This window comes from Rhinoraja longicauda, chromosome 17 (genome assembly GCF_053455715.1).
Source record: "Rhinoraja longicauda isolate Sanriku21f chromosome 17, sRhiLon1.1, whole genome shotgun sequence".
NCBI lineage: Eukaryota > Metazoa > Chordata > Chondrichthyes > Rajiformes > Arhynchobatidae > Rhinoraja > Rhinoraja longicauda.
In genome coordinates, this window is record NC_135969.1 from 11,522,750 (window position 1) to 11,548,270 (window position 25,521).

Sequence of the window (25,521 nt, forward strand, 5' to 3'; positions counted from 1 at the left end):
ATAGCTTCCCATGTGAAGATAATGACCAGAACTGCACAAGTATGAAGAAACATGGGATAAATAGTTGGCATGACAGAATAAATTAGCAATCTGCTTGTCAAAGTCATGAAATCTTTATTGGATACTGTTAGTGGCAAGTAGAACAGGAAGGATCATTTTTATAATATTTATCTTAACTGCATGTGTGCCTTGGCAACACCTTACATTATCCAGATGACCTTTGCCAGTATTAATTAGCATGAGAGGAATCCAATGCCCTGATGTAGCATCAAGTACAGGCCCACCGCCGATTTTCCGTCACCCTTGATTCCAGAGCCTTTCTGCCGGAGCAACGGTCATGGTTTCCGAGAGTTGTCAAATGGCATTGCAACGATCCGTTTAGGCCACCGAGGGACCGAAATACCGGCCCACAAAGTCGGCCTCGGAAGTTGGCTATGGGAATGGATCTGCCGGCTCCGGCTGGTCCGGTGTTCCAGAGCCCCGGCCACGGGAGACAAATTCAACCTGCCGATCATCCATGGAAGTCCTGATGAGGTCAAGATTGGATGTCTCGTCCGGCCTGGGTCTCACCCACATTTTTGTGGGGACTTCCGGGGGCGATTTGAAGTGCGCTCTTGTAATTTTTTTCCAGGGTTAAAAAAGGTGCTGGCCAGAAAATCAGTGGTGGACCTGTATTACAGATTAAAATATTTTGGAGGGAAAAAAATGACGATGGAGAAAATTCTGCTGATAAAATGGCAGGAGATTGCTACTTTTGTATTTGAATTGTAATACAACAGTGACGTGTGGGGCAATAAAGTGATAGCAGGGTACAAAAAACAATGGTCTCACTTCCTTCCAGGACCAGAGTGGTGTACCTCTATTTTCTGCTCAACATTCTTCTCGAGAGTTTTTGACCTAGAATAATGCTCGCAGAATGTGTGAACATCGTATAAGGTAAGAGAACATCTCATCCAAATGGTTGGTAATTCAAAAACACCCCATGAGAGGAATTACTTGCAATACAAGCACTTCCCTTTAAATGTACCTTCGTCTTGACATGTGCTGTGAAAAGCAGCTCTATTTATCTCTATGCAATTGCAACTCCGAGTTCAATAGACACAGCTTCACTCAGCTCACTGGGATTGTATACGCTCGCTTAAACACAGGTTCATTATTTTCACTGGAATTACAAAAAACAGCTTCATTCACACTGATGAGTTTTCCCTCACTGTCATTGACAAAGCTCCATTCACTCCTTTGGATTTGCCATCTGCCTGATTAATTTATCCGTTAAAAAAATAATAATAACCACTGGCAATGGTCTGATCTTGGTTTGATCACCCCTTTGGCATGTTCTCGGCTCTACAGTGTTGGCCTATTCAAAGTTGTTGGACAATTGATGGCAGCTGAGTAAATGAGAGGTGCAAAGGTTGCTCTATTACACAGAACGAAAATGCCAACACAAACAGCAGATCCGGCTGTGCGGGAATGAAAAAACCTAAGGCCTGTCTTGTTGTGTCCCTTTGCCAGAAATGAGACGATGGAAGTCTGCAAATAAAGTTTTTCTTTCTTTCACAGGATGCAGACATTGCCAAGGGTGGGCATTTGTTGTCCATCTCTGACTGCCGCCGAACCGAGGGGCTTGACAGATCATTTCGGAGCCAACAATATTTCCACGGGTAGCAACAAGGTACTGCAGATGCTGGTTTACCAAGAAAAGTCAGAAATTGCTGGAGTAGCTCAGCAGGTCAGGCAGCATCTCTGCAGAACATGGATTTCAGATCGGGACCCTTGTTCAAACTGAAATGTCACCTATCAATGTCCTCCAGGGATGCTGCCTGACTCACTGAGTTACTCCAGCGTTTTGTGTCTTTCATTATCTAATATTTCCATGGATATGGACCAACATATTAGCCAAAGTGGAGAGGGAGGTCATATTTTCTTCTTTAGCTGCCAGTAAGAGTCTGAAGACAGTTCCTAACTTGAAACATCACCTGCCCATTTTCTCCAGAGATGCTGCCCGACCCGTTCAGTTTACTCCATCACTTTCTGTTTCGCTGCAGCAAGTGGCTATGTCACATGAGGTTTAGATTGATCATCCAGAGACAAGATCAGCTTCCACCTTGGCAGTTCCGATTTTACTATTCAGTTAATTAAATAAATTAGGAAGAAACAATTAAGTATCTGATCTGAAGCTACTGGGCCATGGTAAAAACCTATCTACCTTCCCCCTGGTAATGTAGGGTGAGTAAACCAGTGCTTCCAGAAATGGGGAGGTTTTACAGTTTGGACCTGCATACAGCCATTTAAAAAAACAAGTCAAAGGATGAGAATACAGTAATACAACCTAAGTGGAAAATCTAGATTGTTTTACGATGTAACATGATAAAATTTATTAGGAGCCTATATTTTAACTTGTACTACAGATGTGTCTGAAAGTTTCGACCCGAAACGTCACCCATTCCTTCTCTCCTGAGATGCTGCCTGACCTGCTGAGTTACTCCAGCATTTTGTGAATAAATACCTTCGATTAGTACCAGCACCTGCAGTTAATTCCTTACACAAATGTGTACCTAACTGCTGAGGATCTAGAATCACCCACAAACCACAAACAAACATTTATACCTAAAACACTCTCTCTTGATGTATTCAAGAGAGTTGGAATTAGCTGTTAGGGCTAACGGAATCAAGGGATATGGGGAGAAAGCAGGAATGGGGAACTGATTCTGGATGATCAGTCATGATCATATTGAATGGCGGTGCTGGCTCCAATGGTCGAATGGCCTACTCCTGCACCTATTTTCTATGTTTCTAAGCACCACAGTAATGGGCACCACACTGATGAATTTACAAAAGGTGTGCACTCATTGGGTGCTGTATGAGCATTTTCTAAATTGTGGGCAAATATGTTGGTTGTAGTCTTTTGTCTCCTTTTCCAACTTTAAATATTCAGAAGAAACCCATTTGTTCACAGGAAGAGTTCCTCCAGTATTTTGTGTTTTGCTCAAGATTCCAGCGTCTGCAGTGCATAGGTTATAGGAGCAGAATTAGGCCATTTGACCCATCAAGGCTACTCCACCATCTCAACCCCATTCTCCTGTCTTCTCTCCATAACCCCTGATCAGTTTCTTGTGTCAGCGTGACATAGGAAGCAATCCATGTAGTCACAGGGCGAACAGGCAAACTCCAGAAAGATAGCATTGAAGGTCATGTTGGATGCTGGAATGTACAGCTGAGAGCACTAACCACGACAACACTGTGCTACTCTTTATCTGACACTTTACAAATTATTATCCATCATTAATCTTCATGCCAAAAATATTACAATATTTCAATTTCATATTGAATGATGCTCAATTAATTATCTTGAAATATAACATGCATTTTATTTTCTTGTGGTTAGATTTTCCTACCCCATTACTCTATTTCTCTCCGTAAGCTATTCATGTTTTATAATAACAGTTTCTATTTCTGAACTAGGTTGATAGAAGTGGACACAATCCTTTCCATATGGGTTACCACGACCTATTAATTAATTTCAATATTTGTTGCAGATTCTCGGCATTTTGTATTGTCGCTTTAGTGACAGTTATCTAGGAAAAGCTTCATTCCACTTTATCAGAAGAATGAAAACATATGAAATTGGTGTCAAGTAATTATTTTACAAATTATATAAACATTTGCCAATTGTTTGAATAATGAAAACAAGTAAAGTCGTGTATAAAACAACATATGCAGGATAGAGAAAACAGACAACGCTGGGGAGACTCAGAGGGTGAAGCAGCATCTGTGGTGGGGATAGACACAAAATGCTGGTGTGACTCAGCGGGACAGGCAGCATCTCTGGAGAGAAGGGATGGGGGACGTTTGGGGTCGAGACCCTTCTTCAGACTGAAGGGGAGACGATGGGCAGGGAACGGGCGAAGGGAGGAACCAAGTGCAGGGGTCGTGTTGCACCGCCGGACGGATTTAAGGGTCGGGCAAGAAACGGAGGTTGTCGTGGAGTCGCGTCCCCATTGTGAGGTGAGTGCGGCCGGGCCCCGGGGGCCGGCGTGTGTGGAGCCGGGGGACCGGGGTGTGTGGAGCCGGGGGACCGGGGTGTGTGGAGCCGGGGGACCGGGGTGTGTGGAGCCGGGGGACCGGGGTATGGAGCCGGGGAGATGGGTGTGGATGGGAGACAGGGAGTGTGTGGAGCCGGGGGACTGTGTGTGTATGGAGCCGGGTGTGTGTGGAGCCGTTGGGAGTGTGTGAAGCCGGGGGGCCGGGTGTGTGTGGAGCCGGGGGGGGGGGTTTGTCGGGGGGCCGGGTGTGTGTGGAGCCGGGGGGAGGGGGGGGGGGGTTGTCGGGGGACTGGGAGTGTGTGGAGATGGGTGTGTGGGGGAGGGGGGTGGAGGGAAGAGCGGGGAGGGGGGTGGAGGGAAGAGGGGGGAAAGAGATGGGGGCAGAAAGCCTGTTAAATGATAGGTTGAATAAGAAAATAACTGCAGATGCTGATACAAATCGATTTATTCACAAAATGCTGGAGTAACTCAGCAGGTCAGGCAGCATCTTGGGAGAGAAGGAATGGGTGACGTTTCGGGTCGAGACCCTTCTTCAGACTCAGAGTCTGAGTCTGAAGAAGGGTCTCGACCCGAAACGTCACCCATTCCTTCTCTCCCGAGATGCTGCCTGACCTGCTGAGTTACTCCAGCATTTTGTGAATAAATGATAGGTTGATACTGGTGAGGAGAGTGTGTGATTGGCAGATGGGTGGACAAACGCTGAAGAAGCGTCTCAACCCGAAACGCACTTATTCCTTTTCTCCAGAGATGCTGCCTGACCCGCTGAGTTACCCCAGCACTTTGTGTCTATCTCGGAGATGAAAGGCAGTGAGATGATATGTGAAATGTAAATCTAGAGGAAGGGATGTTGGTGGAAGGGGATGGGGCAAATGGTGGCAGGATAGTGAGAGAAATGGGCGTGTAGTGGGGTGGGAGCGGGAAAGAAAGGGTAGTGTTTACTTAAATTGGAAAATTCAATGTGCATACTGCTAGGTTGTAAGCTGGTTAGGTTGTAAGTGGTATCTGAGATGCTGTTCTTCAGTTTGCGTATGGTCTCACATTGGCAATGGCAAACATTTCTTGCTAAGTCAGTTGTTTGTGCAGAGTTTAGATTTTTCATTGCATGTGTGCAGAAAGAGGAAGACGGGACATGATGGAGACACAAGGATCTGCAGATACTGAAATCCTGAGTAAAACACAAAGTGCTGGAGGAACTCAGTGGGTCAGGCACCATCTGTGGAGGAAATGTACACTTTGGGTCTTATAGACAATAGACAATAGGTGCAGGAGTAGGCCATTCGGCCCTTCGAGCCAGCACCACCATTCAATGTGATCATGGCTGATCATTCTCAATCAGTACCCTGTTCCTGCCTTCTCCCCATACCCCCTGACTCCGCTATCCTTAAGAGCTCTATCTAGCTTTCTCTTTAATGCATTCAGAGAACTGGCCTCCACTGCCTTCTGAGGCAGAGAATTCCACAGATTTACAACTCTCTGACTGAAAAAGTTTTTCCTCATCTCCGTTCTAAATGGCCTACCCCTTATTCTTAAACTGTGGTCTTGAGGCCTAAACCGTCGCCCTTTCGTTACCTCCACAGATGCTGCCTGACCCACTGAGTTCCTCCAGCACTTTGAGTTTAATACAAAAGGAGCATGAAATGAAAGGGAATTCTGCCTTCTACAATATAAGCCTTGAGGTGACCATTTCCTGCTGTGAGACGGGATAAATCTGTGGAGGGGTATAGGATCATTTTTAGTTTTAAAAGGAAATTTTGGTATTTGTGAAATTTATAATTATTATATCTCCTTCAGTATTGTTCTGCCAATGTTGTAAGAAATATATCACAATAGTGCTATCTTTTCTTGGGCTGTTCCTTGGGATTAATAACAAATTGCTTCCAGCCCATTTTGGATGAATGTAAGAGACTATTCCTTTACTGTGGGGTACCTATTATAAACCAACTGTACTAGTTTGAAGAGTGAGGTTTTGCTCCAAAGCCAAGGATATACTATGACTGTGCAGACCAATCCTTGCTGCAAAGATTAAGCATATACATACACAGGACTGATGGCTCGGCACACATATGGTCAAGAACCATCACAGACAAAAGTGAGAATGCATTTGTTCCATTATTTAAGGGTGCCTTGCACATCATCCACCAATGTTTTACAGCCAATCTGCTGTGCTGTGCTATTATCTGTGCTGTCACATGGAAAATGCCGTGGGCAGTTTGCACGCAACCAGTTTCCACTAACAGCACTATGCCAATAATTAGATAAACCTACTCTGTTGCTCATTAAGGGGGGAAAAATCACACCCAGACCCTGACCCCTCCCCTCTCCTGTTGTTTTGTTAAATGTAATGGGATATTATTTTTTCACCTGGAAAGGCAAGTAGGGTCACAATTTAATGTTTTGTCTGAAAGTCTGCATTTCCTGGCCTGAAAATTCACGTATTCAATTTCTCCAGAGAGGCTGCTGACCCTCTGACTTGCTGCAGCACTTTGTCTCTTCTTTTGTAAATTAGTATCTGCAGTTCCTTGTTTCTACTAGAATGTTAAGCTGGATTTTTGTGATCAAAACTCCTGTGTGGTGGACATAGTCTGAAACTATCAACTGAATCACAGTTTGTATTCTCTATTTTTAATATTTGATTACAGCTGTATCCCCAACAATAAATTATTGTGAGCAAAAAAAAAAAGATCATAGTACTCTGTAGATCAGGCATCAGTGAAGGGAAATGGATAGATGGTGTTTTGTGTTGGGACCTTTCCTCAGTCTGAAGAGGTGCCCTGACCTGAAATGTCATCTGTTCATTTCCCCTCCACAGATTCTACCTGACCCGCTGAGTTCCTCTGGCAGTTTTTATTTGCTCAAGATTCCAGCATCTGCAGTCTATTTTGTCTCCGTAAATTGATGTGGTGGTCATAATGTTAACTTTTCAATACAGCGACTGCCTCAAAGCTCCTTAGTTATATTGTATCTTAATAAAATAAATTATAACAGCCCCCCAGGATATGATTAAACAATATATCAGGTCGAGACCCTACTTCATCCTGCAACATAATCCATAAACCAAGAAGGAGGCAGAAATTGTACAGAAAGTGAGTCTCGGAGCATTGTTGACAGTTTTGAGGATTCAGGTACTGAGGAGATGAATTGATTCACACACAGTCTAAACACTGAAGCAATGGCTGGGCAAGTAAAGAATGTTGCTGCAGAAAAGAACACACGTAATGCAATCAGTGCAGAGCTACAAGCCGAAACGTCAACTTGCATCCTATGCATCGAAAGTGCTGCTTGACCTGCTGAATTCTTTCAGTGTCCTGTTTTGTTCCAGATTCCAGCATCAGTACTCTTTCTTGTATTTATGATTGAGAGAACATTGATTTAAATTGACACTATGAATGTAATGGCCATAGTTACATAGAACAGTACAACACAAGAACAAGCTCTTTGGTCCACGATATCTGTGCCAAACATGATGCCAAGACCATCATATATCTACCTGCACGTAACCCATATTCATATGGGGTGTGTTTTAACCTCCTCTTATGGAAGGTAAGATGGAGATACTGGATCTCCCACAGGCTGTAAGTTTGAATTAAGGAGTTGGTGACTGATTGTATTACGTGTGTTCTTTTCTGCAGCAACCTTCTTTACTTGCCCAGCCATTGCTTCAGTGTTTAGACTGTGTGTGAATCAATTCATCTCCTCAGTACCTGAATCCTCAAAACTGTCAACAATGCTCCGAGACTTACTTTCTGTACAATTTCTGCCTCCTTCTTGGTTTATGGATTATGTTGCAGGGGAACTGCTAATTTTAATTATGAAGCATGTTAATTATGAAACAATGTACTATAGTTTATAATCTGAGGAGGTAGGGATCAGTAGCAATGTGTGATCAGAACTCTCTTTGCAAAGTACTTCATATGGTCTTTTTTTTCTCTTTTTGAAGTTTCATGATTAAAAATGGCAGAGACAGAAGTCAATACAGTGTTTCTGCAGCAACTGATGGAGTTGGGTATTTCTGAAGATAAAGCCAAGGAGGTTGGTGAAAGATTCATTGTATTTGCGGCAGAGAATTATAATTTGCCATCATTTGTCTAGCTTCAAGATGTTCAATTGGATGTGTCCACTCTAATACTATTCTGCAGCTCTTTTAATTCCTTCATTTTCAATGACTTATTTGCTTCTAATTATCTTTTCTGGTTCTGCCTCACCATTGCATTGTGTAGAAAAAGTAAAAGTATTTTCAAGCATGACCGTCATTCATGTTGCATCAATTGTGCGTCTATCTCATTTGGGCAGAAATCCATGCCTGGTTGCTTGTACTAATTACAAAGTACAATAGCAGCAGTGGATTGCACTTGGCTCCTCATATTTGCTTCCATTTGGCATGTGACCAAGGGTGAATTTCTAAACTAAATTCATCTGTCCTTGATCCCTTACTTTTCTGGTTCCGCTTATCACCTTCCAGCCTCTGGTCATGTTGCAGTTGTATAAGGTGTTGGTGAGGCCACATTTAGAGTATTGTGTTCAGTTTTGATCACCATGTTGTAGGAAAGATGTTGTGAAGCTTAAAAGGGTTCAGAGAAAATTTACCAGGATGTTGCCATGACTTAAAGGACTGAGCTATAGGATGAGCTGGCTAGGGCTTTATTCCTGGGAGCGCAGGAGGATGAGGGGTGATCTTATAGAGGTGTACAAAATCACGAGAGGAATAAATCGGGTAAACGCACAGATTTTTTTGTTGCCCAGAGTAGGGTAATCAAGAACAAAGGACAGAAGGACAAAGGTTTATGGTGAGGGGAGAAAGATTTAATGGGAACCTGAGGGGTAAGTTTTTTACGCAAAGGGCGGTGAGTGTTTGGAACAACCTGCCGGAGGAAGTAGTTGAGGCAGGTACTATTGCAACTTTTAAGAGACATTTAGATAGGTACACGGATAGGGTAGGGTTAGAGGGATATGGACTGAAAGCAGACAGGTGGGACTAATGTAGATGGGGCATGTTGGTCAGCATGAGCAAGTTGGGCTAAAGGGCCTGTTTCTACGCTGTATGATTCTGTGACTATCTCTTCTCTCCACCTCCATTTCCCCACCTGGTTTCATCTGCCTAATTTCCCTTCATGTTTTTTTTACATGTTTGGTGCGCATTTCTTTTGGGGTGATCTTATTATCATGACTCCCAACATTTATAATAATGGTGGTTAGCATGGCTCCAAATTTATTTAACACAGCCTTTTATTAATCATTCTTTCCCATTTAAAATTCAGTACTGAAAGTGTAAATATATCTTTAATGCACACCAATGAGAAGATTTCTAATTTATTCTTGACTGGCTTTTCCTTTCATTAAAATAAAGGAAAAGCTATACTTGGATGAATGAAAAGACTTAAACTGTATTAATCTTGACTTTTGTTATACCGGTCAATTTGAATTATATTAACAATGTTTATGAATTATTTTTATTCAAAATGCAGTAGCTAGTTGTACAGAAATAGACCATTTGGCCTATTATGTGCATCCTAACCAAAAATTAATTGTTTAAATTAAGCTCAGTTTTCAATTCTTGGTCTTTGGCCTTTAAGGCTATGGCTCTTCATAATCTTCATTATGATTATGTCTACATTATTTTAATGTTTGGATTATTGTGTTATGTCATAACTTTTAAACATTCCGGGGGAAAAAAATGCTTTTCTCTTGGTCTGGATAGGTGTGATGACTTATGAGATTCAAGTTGGTTCTGTTGTGCTTTCTTGCCTTTTGAATTGGTGCACTTCCTGTCTGAAGCATTATCCACACTGATGTTTCAGTGAAACACTAAGGAAGGTTTGCCAAGTTGGGAGTTCTGTTTCACTAGGTCCATGATATTTGATTATGTTGGGTATAAAAATCTAGTGGCTTTATTCATAGAAAACAGGATGTTTTTGCCACATCTTGGTCACATAATTCTGTAGTCAATGCCACAGTATAAATGGTTTTTCACTTTAAATTACTCTTTGGGAAATATACAGTGCAATTAGGTTGCCATTGATGATATTGACTGAGGTTTAAAGATAATTCTTTGGTTGGGATGCACTTTGATTTGCTTTGTGATATGATAAGTGTACAGCATAAATAACAGTTTCTTCCTTTAAAAGAAAATTGATCTTCCTGCTGCGCTTCCTTCCTGTTCTGACATGTGTCTTTCTTTAGTGCCTCGCCTAATTGTCTAATTGAGTACATGTTTTGATAGTTTTAGAGAAAACTCTGACAGAGTGTTCCTGGTATTTCAAAAGTTTAAGTGTTTACTGCTGGTCAAAGTGATTCTTTCTATGATCTCTCCCTACCATATATCATTGTATCATTGTTGCTGTCTTCAATTAACTAATCAATATCTTTTGTCTGGTCACAGGCTCTGGTTAAAACTGGGAATCAATCCAGTGATTCTGCTGCTATGTTTTACTTCAGTGAGCTTGAAGTAAGTGTCATGCCTATGATGTCTCTCACAAGAAGTAGTGGTTTCTTGATATATCTCTGCAATAACAGTGAATGTGATCTATTTTTAAAAAAAATGTGTTTTAACGTTTTATTGTCCAGCCAAGGCTTGGACAAAACGTGGTGGGTTTTGGCTTATTTTATTAACATGAGCCAATTTCAGCAAGGAAGATGCATCTTGCAATCAAGTTTATATATTGTCTAATTTGTCTGAGTTTCAGAGAAACATTAAATCACAATCAGATTACAAAAGAGATGCTTTATTGACATGCAAACTGCACATTTTTGCTTCTTTGTAAAAAAAAATTTAAAAAAAAATTATTTATTTATTTTCCGGTCAATACAATACAACAGATTGACCATACAGTTGTGAAAGTTAAATAGTACGAAATCATTGTATTAAAAAGAACCCCAATATAATCACACATTTTCTGACCGAAAAATAAAGGTGTAGGCAGAAGCCAAAGCTGTAAACTGCACGGAGCACTTTTAGTCATGATTTCCACAAGTAATGACAACAATGTGCCTGGTGTATCTCCTAATTGCTGACAAAAAAACTGCATCAAAAGGTTGTGACCTATCACCATTGTTGTTCACTCATAATTAAACGAGGAGCAGGTTGCACGGCATCAGAATCATTTATGATTTAGAAGTGCCTCCATTAGAATATCAGCTTTTATCTTTAGTTCCCCTTATTGATTTTCATTTACTGCTCTATTGCACACTGCCAGCATTGAGAAGCTGCCGACTGAAAATGACATTCGTGTTCTGGTGCTTGTAAAAGGGATAAAAGCACAAGTGATTTCTTTAAATGAAATTGTTCCAGTTGACGACCTGTTTTTTTTGTTTGTTTTCCTGGCCAATTTTGGGGGTTTTTTGCAAAATGTAACCCCCATTTATTGCACCAGAAATTAGTGAAATATAGTTTCAAGGCTATTGTTCCATTGACTCGGCTTTGAGAATTGTTTGTGAAAATAGAGCAAAGGTGAAGCTATTGCACCAGCTTCCAGGATGTGTGAAAGTATTCATGCCACTAACTTGCAGGGAAGTCCCGAGGCAATGACGGATACAAAGTAGTCATGCATATGCAATCTATAATGATCTTAATATGGGATTTAAATTAGAGCCCCTATCTGGAAGGTATTGCATACCTTAGGACTGAAAACTGTAGGGATGATCCCAATTAAAAAACTTAATATTTTTAACAACTTTATGTGATTCAGATTTTAAATGAAATAAAATAAGCCTTTGAAACCCTCCATTTGCTCCTTGAACTGCAGCTTCATTAAATATACTTTTCCTTGGCACCATAATACTGCGGCATAATGCATACAATTTATCATGACATTGTTTATCTCATCGTGCCATGGCAGAAAATTAACTTGTGGTTTTTCGGTTGGCATTACTTAAGCATTATGAGCAGTGGCAGGTTCTGAGTGTTCATCCTGCTTGCAAAGGCATGGGGTCTGGAGGTTGTACAGCATCTGCATCCCCTCCGATTGGCACTATTTTATCTTTGCATTTTGGATTTTGTTTCCTGTGTGCTACAGCTCTGGCATGTTCTAAATGCTATTTTGTGACATTTTTCCACACCTTAAAATTCCCATGGGATGCGTTTTGAGATTTTATTTGTAGTACAGAAATTATCTTTTTGTTTAGTCTTTTATTTTTATCTCAGTTTTTTTTATTGTTTCCTGTACCACACAATTGCGATAAACAATATACGGCTTTGTAAGACAGGCATATCCTGCGTTCAGAATCGATATCCAAGCTTTAGATATTCAGTTACCTTTGTCTTTGCTTTAAGTAAATCCCTACTTCACAACACCCACACTTCAAAATATTCATAAGATATTGTGAGTCATGTTCACATGTTCTATTTTGAGCCCAGGATGTTCCATCAAGTGTACCTTTGTTGCCTTATTTTTTAATTAAAAATAATTTAGCACTTTTGAGATGACTGGCTTACCCACAAAAGACAGAGGCTTGTGGTAAAAGGATGTTATTCCAGCTGGAAGTCTGTGACCAGTGGTATTCTGCAGCGATGAATGTGGGAGTTTTTTAAAATATCTACACACACACACATATATATATATATGCATACACACACGCGACTGGGATGCAAATTTAGATGGGTTAGTTAATGTGTTTACACACTCCACAACAGTTGGTGGAGTTGCAGACAGAAAAGAAAGCTGTCAAAAGATGCAGCAGGATATAGATCAGTTATGGATATGGGCAGAGAAATGGCAGATAGAGTTTAATCCGGGCAAGTAGGAGGTGTTGCTGTTTCAGAATTTGAATGTATGAGGAAAATATAGAATCAATTGCGGGATCCTTGACAGCATTGTTGTACAAAAGAATTATGGGTCCAAGTTCATTGCTTCCTGAAAATGGAAACACAAGTAGATGGAGTGATAAAGAAGTTATATGGTATGCTTGGCTTCATCAGTTGGGGCATTGAGTATGAGTCAGGTAGTTGTGTTGCAACTTTATAGGACTTTGGTTAGGCTGCATTTAGAGTAACGTGTGCAGTTCCAGATGCCCTGTTAGAGGAAGAATGTGCAGGTTTTGGAGAGGATGAGGATGAGATTTACCAGGACATTGCCTGGATTGGATGTGAAGGGAAGCTGGACAAACTTGATTTGATGACTTCAGAGTACTGGAGGCTGAGGGGAGACCTGATGGAAGATCATATGCAGGCAGAAGGTATTAGTTTAAATTGGTACCATGTTTGACACGGGCATTCTGGGCTGAAGGGCCTATTCCTGTGCTGGACTGTTCCGTTGGCAGTCTGCAAGTGAATGCACAAAGAAGCCCCTTAGCTTTCTTTAACAACAGAAATTGCTGCCAACTTTTAGTAAGTCACATAAACATAGCACAAAAAGTAAGGAAATTTGTGTTTGGTAGATTATTTCTTTGTTGTAACAATGCTTCTTGGCAATAAATCTTATACCGTTGGAAAGCATGTTTATTTCCCTTTTAAATGGTGCCACATTTGTATGGAACATGCATTTGTGGGATGAGCAGCAGAGCTGAGTATATGGGTTGCGCCCATGAAAAATTTGCCAAATCTTCTCTGCCAATGCCAAACAGCTTATTCTGCTGTTGCTATTGACTCTTGTTTTGAGCTTCTGGTACCCCCAGGTGCTGACAATAAGGTGCCTGATTGGCACCTGATTGGCAGCATCTGTGAGCATGGGCCCTGCTACAGTGGTCAGTAGGTGTCTGCTCCAAGAATCTGCATGCCACGTTTGACTGATCTGGATAGGGCCCGTGCGATAGGGCAACTTCAAGCTGGTGTTCCGCAAAACCAAGTTGCGGCATTATTTGGAGTGAGCCCTAGTACCATCTCCAAAGTGAAGGCCAAGTTCCATATAACGGGGGATGTCAGAGACAGACCGCGAAGTGGGCGTCCCAAGAAGACGACACCCGAAGAAGACCGTTTCCTCACCCTGTCAGCATTTGGGAACCGTAGGCTGTCTTCTACAGATTTGCAGTCAAGGTTTGCAGGACGATATGGCCGACGGCTCTCTGCCCAGACAATTCGGAACAGACTGCACGCAGCCGATCTCCGGTCTCATAGGGCTGCCAGGAGGCCTGCCATGACTGCCCTTCACCGTCAGGCCCGTTTGCGCTGGTGTCGGCAACACGTGCACTGGAACCTGAACATGTGGAGGAACGTTATGTTCAGTGATGAGTCCAGATTCTGCCTACGGCAGTTGGATCATAGGGTCAAAGTGTGGAGAAGACGCGGAGAACGCTATGCTGATTGCTGCACCGATAGACTAACATCTTTTGGTGGAGGCAGTGTGATGGTGTGGGGCGGCATCTCCCTCACTGGAAAAACGAGGCTTGTCATCATTGGAGGCAATCTCAATGCAGAGAGATATCGAGATGAGATTCTGCAACCAGTGGCAATCCCATATCTCCACAGTCTGGGACCGAACTCTATCCTCCAAGATGACAATGCTCGCCCCCACAGAGCAGGGTTTCTCAGAGACTACCTCCAGAATTTGGGAGTGGAGAGGATGGAATGGCCTGCCAGCAATCCTGACCTCAACCCCATTGAACACTTGTGGGATCAGCTTGGGCGTGCTGTTCGTGCCAGAGTGACCAACACAACCACGTTGGCTGACTTGCGACAAATGCTGGTTGAAGAATGGGATGCCATCCCACAACAGTGTGTGACCAAGCTGGTGACCAGCATGAGGAGGAGGTGCCAGGCTGTTGTGGCTGTGTATGGTTCTTCCACACGCTACTGAGGCTCCTGTTTATTAAATGAATAAATTGTTAAATTGCCAATATGTCTTGTTTCTTCAGACTTCAATCATCCAATCCACCAAACAAGAGTCAATGGCAGAATAAGCTGTTTGGCATTGGCAGAGAAGATTTGGCAGATTTTTCATGGGCGCAACCGACATACTCAGCTCTGCTGCTCATCCCACAAATGCATGTTCCTTACAAATGTGGCACCATTTAAAAGGGAAATAAACAGGCTTTCCAACGGTATAAGATTTATTGCCAAGCATTGTTGCAACAAAGAAATAATCCACCAAACACAAATTTCCTTACTTTTTGTGATATGTTTATTATTCTTGCAGAGAAAACAGTTAATGTTTCAAGACTGATCTTTCTTAGAATTTTTTTAGAATTTGACTTTCCTAGCAGCAAAAGATATGCCATGCACAGGAAATGCTTTGCATCCGATTAATCACTTTGACCAAAATTTGCTGTTGTATTTTCGAAATCACTTGAATCTGTATTTTTCTTTAGCTTGTTGGTTAAGAAATGAGTCCAAGAGAAGGCTTTTGTGATCTCCGGAGTGGACAGCCAGCTGTGAATCATTTTCCTGCTGGACTCGTGGTTGATCTAGCTAGACCCCACCATGCTGTGAATCCTTCTCAGCACCTGATGTGTAAATGCCTACCAGAAACGTGATAATGATACAACTTTTGTACCACATCATTAAGGATAATAGCCTCAATAACTACCTCATTTTCTTTGAGACAGCTGATCCCCTACTCAAATAACTCCATCTGCTATTGGTTCTGTACCCTTCCTGGTTTGTTGTTAAATCCTGAAAGATAACTTAACGTTTAGTGTTCAAACCAAATATACGTTCGTTCATTGTCAAAAACCTTTAATTGTAATACTTCAATTGATGCAAGCAAAAAATTAATTGCCAGAGTTAGAAATTCATCGTTTTTTTTCCCTTTCTTTTAATGTTTAGATGTTTTCTGGGCTTGAGGCTAATGAGTCCTTGAGCGATGAGTACAAGATGGTACTTGTTGTGAACATGGAATTGACCATGGGAATCGGAAAGGTATTGTATTTATGACAGCTTCGTCACAGAGGAAAGGCATAGACCAGATTAAAATAAACTTGCAATTAATTGAAATCAAACTTGAAAATCTTAGTTGTATATCGTAAAATTTTTTTAAAAACGTTAATTTAAATTGTGCATGTACCCCACGATGGGATCTGGGGAATCAATACTGCATTTGTTTCCTTGGAGTCTGTAATAGAAGTGGTGATGAATTCAGTGGGCTGGTCACAAGGTTGCCTTGGGAATAGGGGTTTAGATGCAGAAGAAATTGAACCTTTTATTTATCTCCTCCTCGTCCAAAATAGTGGCTATTGTTGGTTCGAAGTATTATAGATTGGTTGAAATAATACACTTTATTTGAGATTATTAAACATGAAACATAGATTATCATAATACCAGGCTAATTTATTGTGTTACATTGTTTTTATTACAACTATGAATTTCTTAACCTGAATATAAAAGTGATTTATCCCATTAAAAATGTGCTGCTTAAGGCCTTTAAAAAAAATTAAAAAAGTAGATTTATTTTATTCACCCATCGAAATTGATAAAAATACTTTGTGTGGAAATGTAGAAATATTCAGAGAGATGATATGTTAATGATGATTACACAATGTTCAATTTCAACTTCTCAGCAAAGAAAAAAGCAGCCCACATTTGCAAGCAGCAAGACCAGATGATATTCAAGCATGGGCTGATAAAGTAGCAGATAAAATGTGTGCGAATAAAGTACCGGACAATGACTATCTCTAATAACAGAGAGTGTAACTCCTTGATGTTATGACCAAAGATACGAGAGGAACAAGATAGACCACTCCGTTGAAATCGCCTATACTGAAGTGTAGTACGCAAAGGAGCATAACGTCCGCCATTTTAGTAGGCAAAAGCTGCCGTTCGCTATGCCTCTCGCAGTGTAATCAATGTTTTAGGGGAACAGTATGTGTGATGATACCATAAAAATGCAGAATATATCTCATCTATAAATTCACAGATTTTTGTTACTTTTCTTTTAAAATGTTTCTGCAAGTTTCTGCCTACTAAAATGACACCGTGGCATACTATGGTTTTTAGGGTCGAGTGGTCTATCTTGTTCCTCTAGTATCTTTGGTTATGACATCTTCATTTGCAAGTCATTCACCAACAGTATGCTAGGGGTCACATTGAGGTGCATCGTAATCAAATTAAGTACTGTACAGAATTAACGGTATTACCTCTGCCTTTGCTCCCCCAACATTACAACACCCAATAGAAGACAGCTGTAATTTCATGAATGCAATCACCTTGATTGGCTGCGTAGTTGTAGTGTTTTTGAGAAAAACCTTGACCAAACTGCTGCTCTTGGCTGTAAATTACCCCTAGTGTGGAGAGTGGGCTAACATCGAACTAGTGTGCACGGCTGATCGATGGTCAGCAAGGACTTGACTGGCCGAAGGGCCTGTTTCCATGCTGTATTTCTAAACTGGACAGGTGGAGTCTGTGACATGATCACTTATCAAATAGCAGGATTGTGAGGAAATCGAGAAAGGAGCTATTAAAAGTCCAACCTTGCATGTTTTATGTTGCATAATATTTACTTGACGTATGAGAATATCTTTGAATTGATGGTCATAGTCTTACAGCGTGGAAACAGGCCCTTCAGCTCAAGTTATCCCATCTACACGTCCCACCTGCGTGCATTTGGCCCAGATCTCTTTAAACCTGTCCTATCCATGCACCTATCTAAATGTTTCTTAAAGTTATCTTATGGTATTCAGAATGATGTTGGATGTTTAAATATGAGCTGTTGTTGCAGGTTGCTGCACAGGTGGCACACGCTGCTTTGGGCTTGTATCAGATGATGGTGGAGGAGTCGGACAAATGGCAGACGACGCTGAGAATATGGGATGATGATGGGTGAGTTTTGCTGGGAAGGGCTGCATCACCGCCCTACTATATGTACATTTGTATAAAAACTATTGTGCATAATACTGAGATGGAAAGACTGGAGATTGGTAAAATATAATTGTTTCAATAAATGACCAATTAGGAATGTACTGTCAAATTGCTCAAGATTTGAATTGGGTCGTGACAAACAATATCTGTAAAGTTAAATATACACCAGGAGCTTGGGATGCACAAAATACTATTTAAATTATATTGCCTGGTTCATGATAAATCCAAATTGAGCACTCTTCCATTATTAATGCAGGCTTCCGCATCTGTCACTAGAGGGCTCCTTGAAATAATTGAAGCCAATAAAAGGAGAGGCAAATGGCAGGCATCAGTCTCAAACGTTGATGGGTTCCTGACTAAACTGTCAGAATTCCCATTTATTTTCTGCAAATTAGATTCGTGTAACAATTTGGTTTTTGGTATTGTGGCAGTTTAACTAAACTCTGCGACTTGCACATGATTGATTCCAAGGGACAATAAGCTAACAAATATTGTATGTTGCTAACTCCACAGCTGCTGTGCCATATTCAAGTTGGAGAGTTGTAGTTTCTCCCTTTCTAACTTATTACACGTATGATCCCACTTGTATTCAGTGATCAGTTATTAACTCAAACCCATGGTGTCTTCATCTCCTTTTGGAAAGGAATCTCGTCAACATGAGTTGCTTTGTAACAAGGTGATTGATGATCAAAGGTCAAGGAAGGGAAATACCGGCTATTTTCTATAGTTAATAATGACCATAATAAAAATCCATTCCTTAACATTATATATACCACAACTTTGTATTCTGAAATACGGCCAAAACGGTACACGATAGTGCAACAATTTTAGGCCCACCTTACTCACCATTCTTCTGCGGTGTGCAGTATCAAGTTTTGTTATTTTTTATAAGTAATTCAGCTTATAAACTTTAATAAATGTGCTCCCACTTGCCGGGCCCGGCAGCCGCGCCTGCGCAGTTGGGGGAGGGTTGCCAGTCGGGGGAGGGTTGCGCAGCAGCACCGGAAGGACCGGTGTCTGTCCCGGTGTGTCCTGCGCCTGACCTTCCTTCCGTGGTGCAGTGCGGCGGCAGAGAAGGTGAAAGAAAATGGCCTCCGGCAGAACGAACATACGGCAGTGCCTTGCGGCTGCTCTCCTGCTGACCCCCATGATGGCTGCCCGGGGCCAGGGTGAGTGGATTCCTCTCCCCCCCCCCCCCCCCCCCCTCCCGCTCCTCACCGCCCGGTGCCTGTGACAGCCATGGCCGTGCAGGCCTTCCAAGAGTACATGGAGAAAATCTGCGCCAGCGCCGTGGTGCCGGTGGAGCTGCAGAAGCTGGCCAGCGGTAGCCTGGTGGGTGGATGCTGCAACTGGCCGCCGCTCAGCCCGCTGCGCGCCAAGAACTGCCTGCACAGCCTGTACGGCGGCTTCTAAAACGACTGGATGAGCGGCGGGCAGTGGAACCACATGCTGAGCTACCTGGCCTTCCTGTCCAAGGCCTGCCATAGCAGCAACATCGAGCTGGTTGTGTACCAACGGCGTGCTGGAGAGGCCCCGCATCCACGAGTGGTGATGAAGCAGATCAACGACAGGCAGGCAGCCCAGCACATCATTAGTCACGTCCAGAACAAAGGCACTCCACCGCCAAAGTCTGGTTCCTGCCCCCTGTCTATGAGCCACTGCATCCACCTCGCTCTTCTTCGCTTTCGTGTGAAGGTAAATACAGACTTGCAGGCTCGGCCTACACGCATTCAAACATTAATTGATTAACCTGGAGATCCCCGCCCTCGGTTTACATTTCATTGCTCTGGTGTGGGTTTGGATGCAATACATGTCATTCAAATTGAAGGACTCGAGGGACTTGCGGTAACAGCAACAACTTGTTAATATTCCTGTCCCAAACTAACATTCATTAAAAAAAAATCAGGCTGTCGATACTGCTCAGGATTATATCATTACAAGAAATTGTATTACTAAGCCATTGAATCGGACAACTTAAAGGTTTGCCTGGCTCGCTGAGTTACTCCAGCATTTTGTGTCTATCAAAGTGTGGAGATTGTGTTTATGCATATATCCAATCTATTGTGCAGTATCAAGTTTCGTTCAAATTGTTGCACTATCGTGTACCGTTTTGGCTGTATTTCGGACACATATCCCATAAAATAAACATCGCCATTTTGATATAATACTTGCGTGTTCAATGCGTGCTTTGTTGAACGATGAGTCCTGAGGTAAATGCTCAAATTTTCTTCAAGTTAAAGTTTGACCACTCAAATAATATTAAAATTGTGTGTCTTTTTTTTCATCAACCGCTGTCACAACAGGAACCCAACGGGTCGTGTTTCATTCAAATTGTTGCGGTGTCATGATCCGTTTTAGTTGCTTTCTTTCCCACCAATTGTTCAAGCGCTTTTGATTGTGACATGCGCCTTACTTTAGTTCAACAAAGGAACAGACAAGTTACTAAAGAACCTTTAGTACCAACGGGTCGTCTAGTCTCCTTTAAATGTTCCCCCTCTGATCTTAACCCATGCCCTCTATTTGACATTTCCATCTGGGAAATAGATGCTGATTATCGACTCCATTGAAATCTCGCAATTTAATAATACTTCTGTCAGGTCTCCCCTCAACCTCCAACATGCCAGAGAAAACAATCTAGAGACTTGGACCCAGATATTCCTTTTGTACATCAATGCTGTTAAAGGCCTTGCCATTAATTCCTTATACATCTCCTTCCTTATACATTCCCTTTGCATTTAACCTCCCAAAGTGCAACACGTCACAGTTGCCCTGGACAAAATCAAGCTGATGGTCCCAAATTATCCTATTCTCTTGCAAATACAAATAAATCCTACACCAAAGAATCCTCTCCAGTAGCTTCTCTACCATTGTGGTGAAGCTCACCGGATAATAATTCCCTGGATTCTCTATACTTCCACTCCTTAAACAAAGGAACAACATTGGCTACTCTCCCATCCTCCGGGACCTCTGCTGGGGCTAGAGAAGATACAAAGATATTTGTCAACGCCCTTGTAATCTCTCTTGGAATTCTCAATAACCCAAAATTGGCCTTCATAACAAGAGGAGTTGAGTATAGGAGCAAAGAGGTCCTTCTGCAGTTGTACAGGGCCCTAGTGAAACCGCACCTGGAGTATTGTGTGCAGTTTTGGTCTCCAAATTTGAGGAAGGATATTCTTGCTATTGAGGGCGTGCAGTGTAGGTTTACTAAGTTAATTCCCCGAATGGCGGGACTGTCACATGTTGAAAGACTGGAGCGACTAGGTTTGTATACACTGGAATTTAGAAGGATGAGAGGGGATCTTATTGAAACGTATAAGATTATTAAGGGGTTGGACACATTAGAGGCAGGAAACATGTCCCCAATGTCGGGGGAGTCCAGAACCAGGGGCCACAGTTTAAGAATAAGGGGTAGGCCATTTGGAACGGAGATGAGGAAAATCCTTTTCAGTCAGAGTTGTAAATCTGTGGAATTCTCTGCCTCAGAAGGCAGTGGAGGCCAATTCTCTGAATGCATTCAAGAGAGAGCTAGATAGAGCTCTTAAGGATAGTGGAGTCAGGGGGTACGGGGTACTGATTGAGAATGATCAGCCATGATCACATTGAATGGCGGTGCTGGCTCGAAGGGCCAAATAGCCTACTGCACCTATTATCTAATATTTCCATCAGGCCTGGAGATTTATCCACCTCAATGATTTTCAAGGGACTCAACGCAATCACCATCTTGATCTCGCACTGTCCAAGCAAATTAGTATTCACTATAGAGATCTTGCTGTCCACCAAAATCTTCCTTCTTGGTGAATGATGATACAAAGTGCTCACTTATATCTTGACTACATCCCACTAACTTCTAAATAAATTAGCTGAATATCTTTTGTTTTAGAGGCAAGAAGATTGTATTGAAGGGAATGAGCACTGGGCACCTCCTAGAGTTACAAGATCTGGCATGTCGACAGAAGCTACCAAATTACTTGGTACAAGATGCAGGAAGGACACAGGTAAACTTTGGTTTCCTTTTGAGTATAAAATTAACGTTTGGCTATAAAAATTAACCGTTAGGTTGAACACACGCTTCTTATGTATTTTTTAACGTGGCTATTGATTCAAAACTGGATTGGTTCCACTTTTGTGAGTAACTTCTTGATGTATGAGATTCAATAGTGAGTGATGGATTTTTGTGTAACTAAACAATCCCTCGCATGTCAGCTCTTGTCTAGAAAGTTGCATCCACCAGACAACACTGAATGAAAGGTTGTGGGATGATGACCCCCCACCTTGGATCCTCTCAAATGTAAAGACATTGGAAAATAATATAGTGCCATCTTGACTGAAACCAACAATTTAATCTTTATAAATCAGGCTTTGAAATGCTAAACCTGCACTGTTACAAATTTTCACTCACTGGGATTGGGCTATGTTGGACATGCGTTTCTCTAATTGGCAGAAATGAGTACGGATTTTAACTGCCTAAGATGGCCATTTCAATAAGATCAGAAGGACCTATGGGCTCGTGAATGCAGAAGGGCAGATTAATAAATCAGTTGGACACAAAAATCTGGAGTAACTCAGCAGAACAGGCAGCATCTCAGGAGAGAAGGAATGGATGACATTTCAGGTCGAGACTCTTTAATGAGTAAGGGATAATTCCTCTTTATTGTCCAGGTATGGAAGTAAGAGCAGAAAGGTTATACAATTGTACAAATATTAGTTGACTCAAGGCTGGATAAATGTGTGAAATTCTTGTTCCATTACAGGAAGGATGTGACAGCATCAGAGAGGGTTCAGAAAAAAATTGAAGATGTCAGGGATTTGGAAATTAAAAAATGAGATACTAATCGTAGACCTGTGAGGCTTAAGGTGTTCTATATACAATATGGGGACATTTATGCAGAGATATAAAATTATATGCCCAAGATGGTGTGAATGGCAAAGATCATCTTCTTCACCAGCAAGGCCTGCAATTACAGAGCATTGATTTAAGTTAATTGGAGGAACTGGGGGGAAATTTTCATCATCCATGGAAAGGTGGGGATTTGCAATGTATTGCCAGAAAGGGTGCTAGCGGCATGGATCTTCACATTTAAAATGTGCCTGGTACTGCTGTCACCTGTAAGAACATAGAAAGCTGAAACATTATCTTGAAACTAGATTAGACAAGTAGGGCCAAATAGTTGCTATCTATGCTTTAAACCTTTTTGTGTTTCTATATCCAAGGGTGATAAGGAACAATGTAATCTTACTCCAGTATTGCAATGGCTGTTTAAAAGGGAGAAGTATTTCTAAATCCAAATTGTTATGGGTTTGCTTTTATTGTGAATATTCCTTTTTTAAAAAAAACTTTAGATTCCAGCTGGATCCCGCACAGTCTTGGCAATCATGGGTGAGGAGAGGTTGGTCAATCAGATAACAGGGAGTCTCCCGTTGTTGTGACATTAACACCTAATACTGGCTTCTACAGAAGTAGTGATTGGAGGAATAACGAAAAAGACATTGAATGACACTTGCTGGAAACCCTGCATGATGAACAGATAAATTCTTGCTGCCATATAATTTGAATCTTCATTTTAATGTATTATTGCTGATGTTTGAAGTATTCTTCCTTCCAAACAAAATGTAAATGTTTGGTTCAACGGTATTTTTAGGTTTGAATATACTGTAAATTTTCAAAATCATTTGGACTGAATGCTACATAGGACAAAGGACATTTGTGAAGGAAAAGAAACTGATATTCGGCAGACAGCTGGAGTTGTCTTTCATTGATGCGGGCAATAATAGCAGATTAATGGTTAAGCTTCCGGATAGATGATGATCAGTAATCGTGATCTTTTCATGCTGAATCAGAATGTTTCCGCTTAATGGTTCAGGATGTATGAAATTATGAATAACATAAAATAATGCAAATGGATGTGAAGGAAATGTGCTGCCTGCAAAATATGGCCAATGGACAAGCATTTATTGAATAGTCATGTACTAACTATGGTCCATTTATACCACAACGTAGCTGGTACCTGTGACATTCCAGTTAAGTGGTTTTATAAATTACTCTGGTCCTGCTATGAGATTTCTAGCTGTCAATGAGGTTGGTTAATCTCAGTGCATCAGGAATCATTACCATTAAGATTGTTGTTTTTTAAGGTTCAATAATAGAAGCATGTTTTGGATTTTGTCTTTGAAAATGTATTAATTATTTCACATTAAAGTTTTTACGTTATGTTCTTCTGATGGATGGATATATTTAACTGCAATGTTGGTTCAGTTATTATCTCTCACTATACACACTACTCTTCAATGATTCCTCACTTCAATTTTTTTTTCTTGAAAGTTGATTCAGTCTTCTGTTGGTGATATTGGCTATACATTAGCATAACTAAGGAATTGCTGAGTTACCAATACTAATGGGCACACACAATAATTGTTCTGGGGTCTTGTGTACAGTCAGCAACTGGTAATAAAGCTAATGTCATATTCTGTCTTCTCTAAATATGTACATGGTTCAGCACTAATTTGAATCACTAATAATAGCTTTCACTTGGCTAGGTGTGCTCTACTTCCAAAAGTGTCATTGCGAATATGCACCATTTGTGATAGTTTGTACTCTAGGCAAACGCACCACTTACTTTGCTCCAGATGGCAATGTTAGTGCATTTGGAAATGATTGCAACGTTGGGAAGAAGTACAGGTCAGTGTCTCTTGGCTAAGTTGGTAACATAAAAAGCATTAGTTCTGAGAATAGTATTCAGAATTCCAAGTCATATCGAACTAAGATGAAATCATCTTGTGTGGTCAAGTACTATGAAGCTCAGTGCATTTTAAAACTACGTATTGTATACATTTATGGTTACATGTATGACCCTGGAATGTTTAGCAGAGGCCTACTTTATATCCAGCCTCATTTTTTCAGAAAATGGATTAAACCTTCATTTGACATTTAACCATTTCCAGATGATTAGGGGTCCCCCATTTATTTAAATTGTGATGTAGGAAATGTAACAATGAATTTGTAAAGTCGTATAATGCTCAATGAGATAAAATTATTTAATAAACGATGGCAACCTATGCAAGCGTTTAAGCCCACTTTTGAAGGGACAAATATGATCCTGTCCAGACAACTTAGCAAATTTGTAGAAAGGCTTGAGCAAACACCTTACGGATGCAGGTGAGTGCCATCATTGAACTGACGTGAAGAGCAAACCAAAACATTAATTTTAGTTAACCAGATTGCAGTTTCCAGTTCATTATTGCTAAAATTGTCTTGGTTAAACTGCTCGGAATAACTCGCAACTGTGCAGTTAGTGGAATATATTTCATATTTAGACACAACCAAAACACAGTGTCATCTTGCACACTGCCACAGAATTTTCTGTCACATCGCTATGCAACTAAATGCGGCTGTGCAGACAACGGTATGGTCCTAACTCTTTCAATTGAGTGACTCCTTATGTTGGCCCACGTTGTTACACCACCCATTTGAATCCTCTGGAATATGCAACATAATCATAAGCAACATTAAATATATCCCTACCCAAACCACCCTAACCCCGGGCACTTTCCCTTGCAACCGCACGAGATGCAACACCTGTCCCTTTACCTCCCCCCTCAACTCCATCAAAGGGCCCAAACATTCTTTCCAGGTGAGACAGAGGTTCACCTGCACCTCCTCCAACCTCATCTATTGCATCCGCTGCTCTAGATGTCAACTTATCTATATCGGCGAAACCAAGCGCAGGCTCGGCGATCGCTTCGCTGAACACCTGCGCTCGG

The 25,521-nt window shown here is 41.4% G+C and overlaps 1 protein-coding gene across 3 annotated transcripts; it reads left to right on the forward strand.

Annotated features, from left to right (window-relative positions):
- The first annotated feature begins 3,759 nt into the window (after positions 1–3,759).
- Positions 3,760–24,298, forward strand: LOC144601753 (putative peptidyl-tRNA hydrolase 2). 3 transcript variants are annotated; one of them, XM_078414124.1, is made up of 7 exons: positions 3,760–4,005; positions 7,981–8,072; positions 10,420–10,485; positions 15,736–15,828; positions 17,624–17,724; positions 21,644–21,758; positions 23,104–24,297. In XM_078414124.1, the coding sequence occupies exons 2-7, from the start codon at positions 7,995–7,997 to the stop codon at positions 23,188–23,190; spliced, it is 540 nt and encodes a 179-aa protein (XP_078270250.1). In that variant the 5' UTR covers positions 3,760–4,005; positions 7,981–7,994; the 3' UTR covers positions 23,191–24,297. The 3 variants fall into 3 exon arrangements, with proteins under 3 accessions (XP_078270250.1, XP_078270252.1, XP_078270251.1); XM_078414126.1 differs by lacking the exon at positions 3,760–4,005 and adding an exon at positions 4,062–4,080 and having other exon boundaries at positions 23,104–24,298; XM_078414125.1 differs by lacking the exon at positions 3,760–4,005 and adding an exon at positions 4,107–4,126 and having other exon boundaries at positions 23,104–24,298.
- The last annotated feature ends 1,223 nt before the right edge of the window (positions 24,299–25,521 follow it).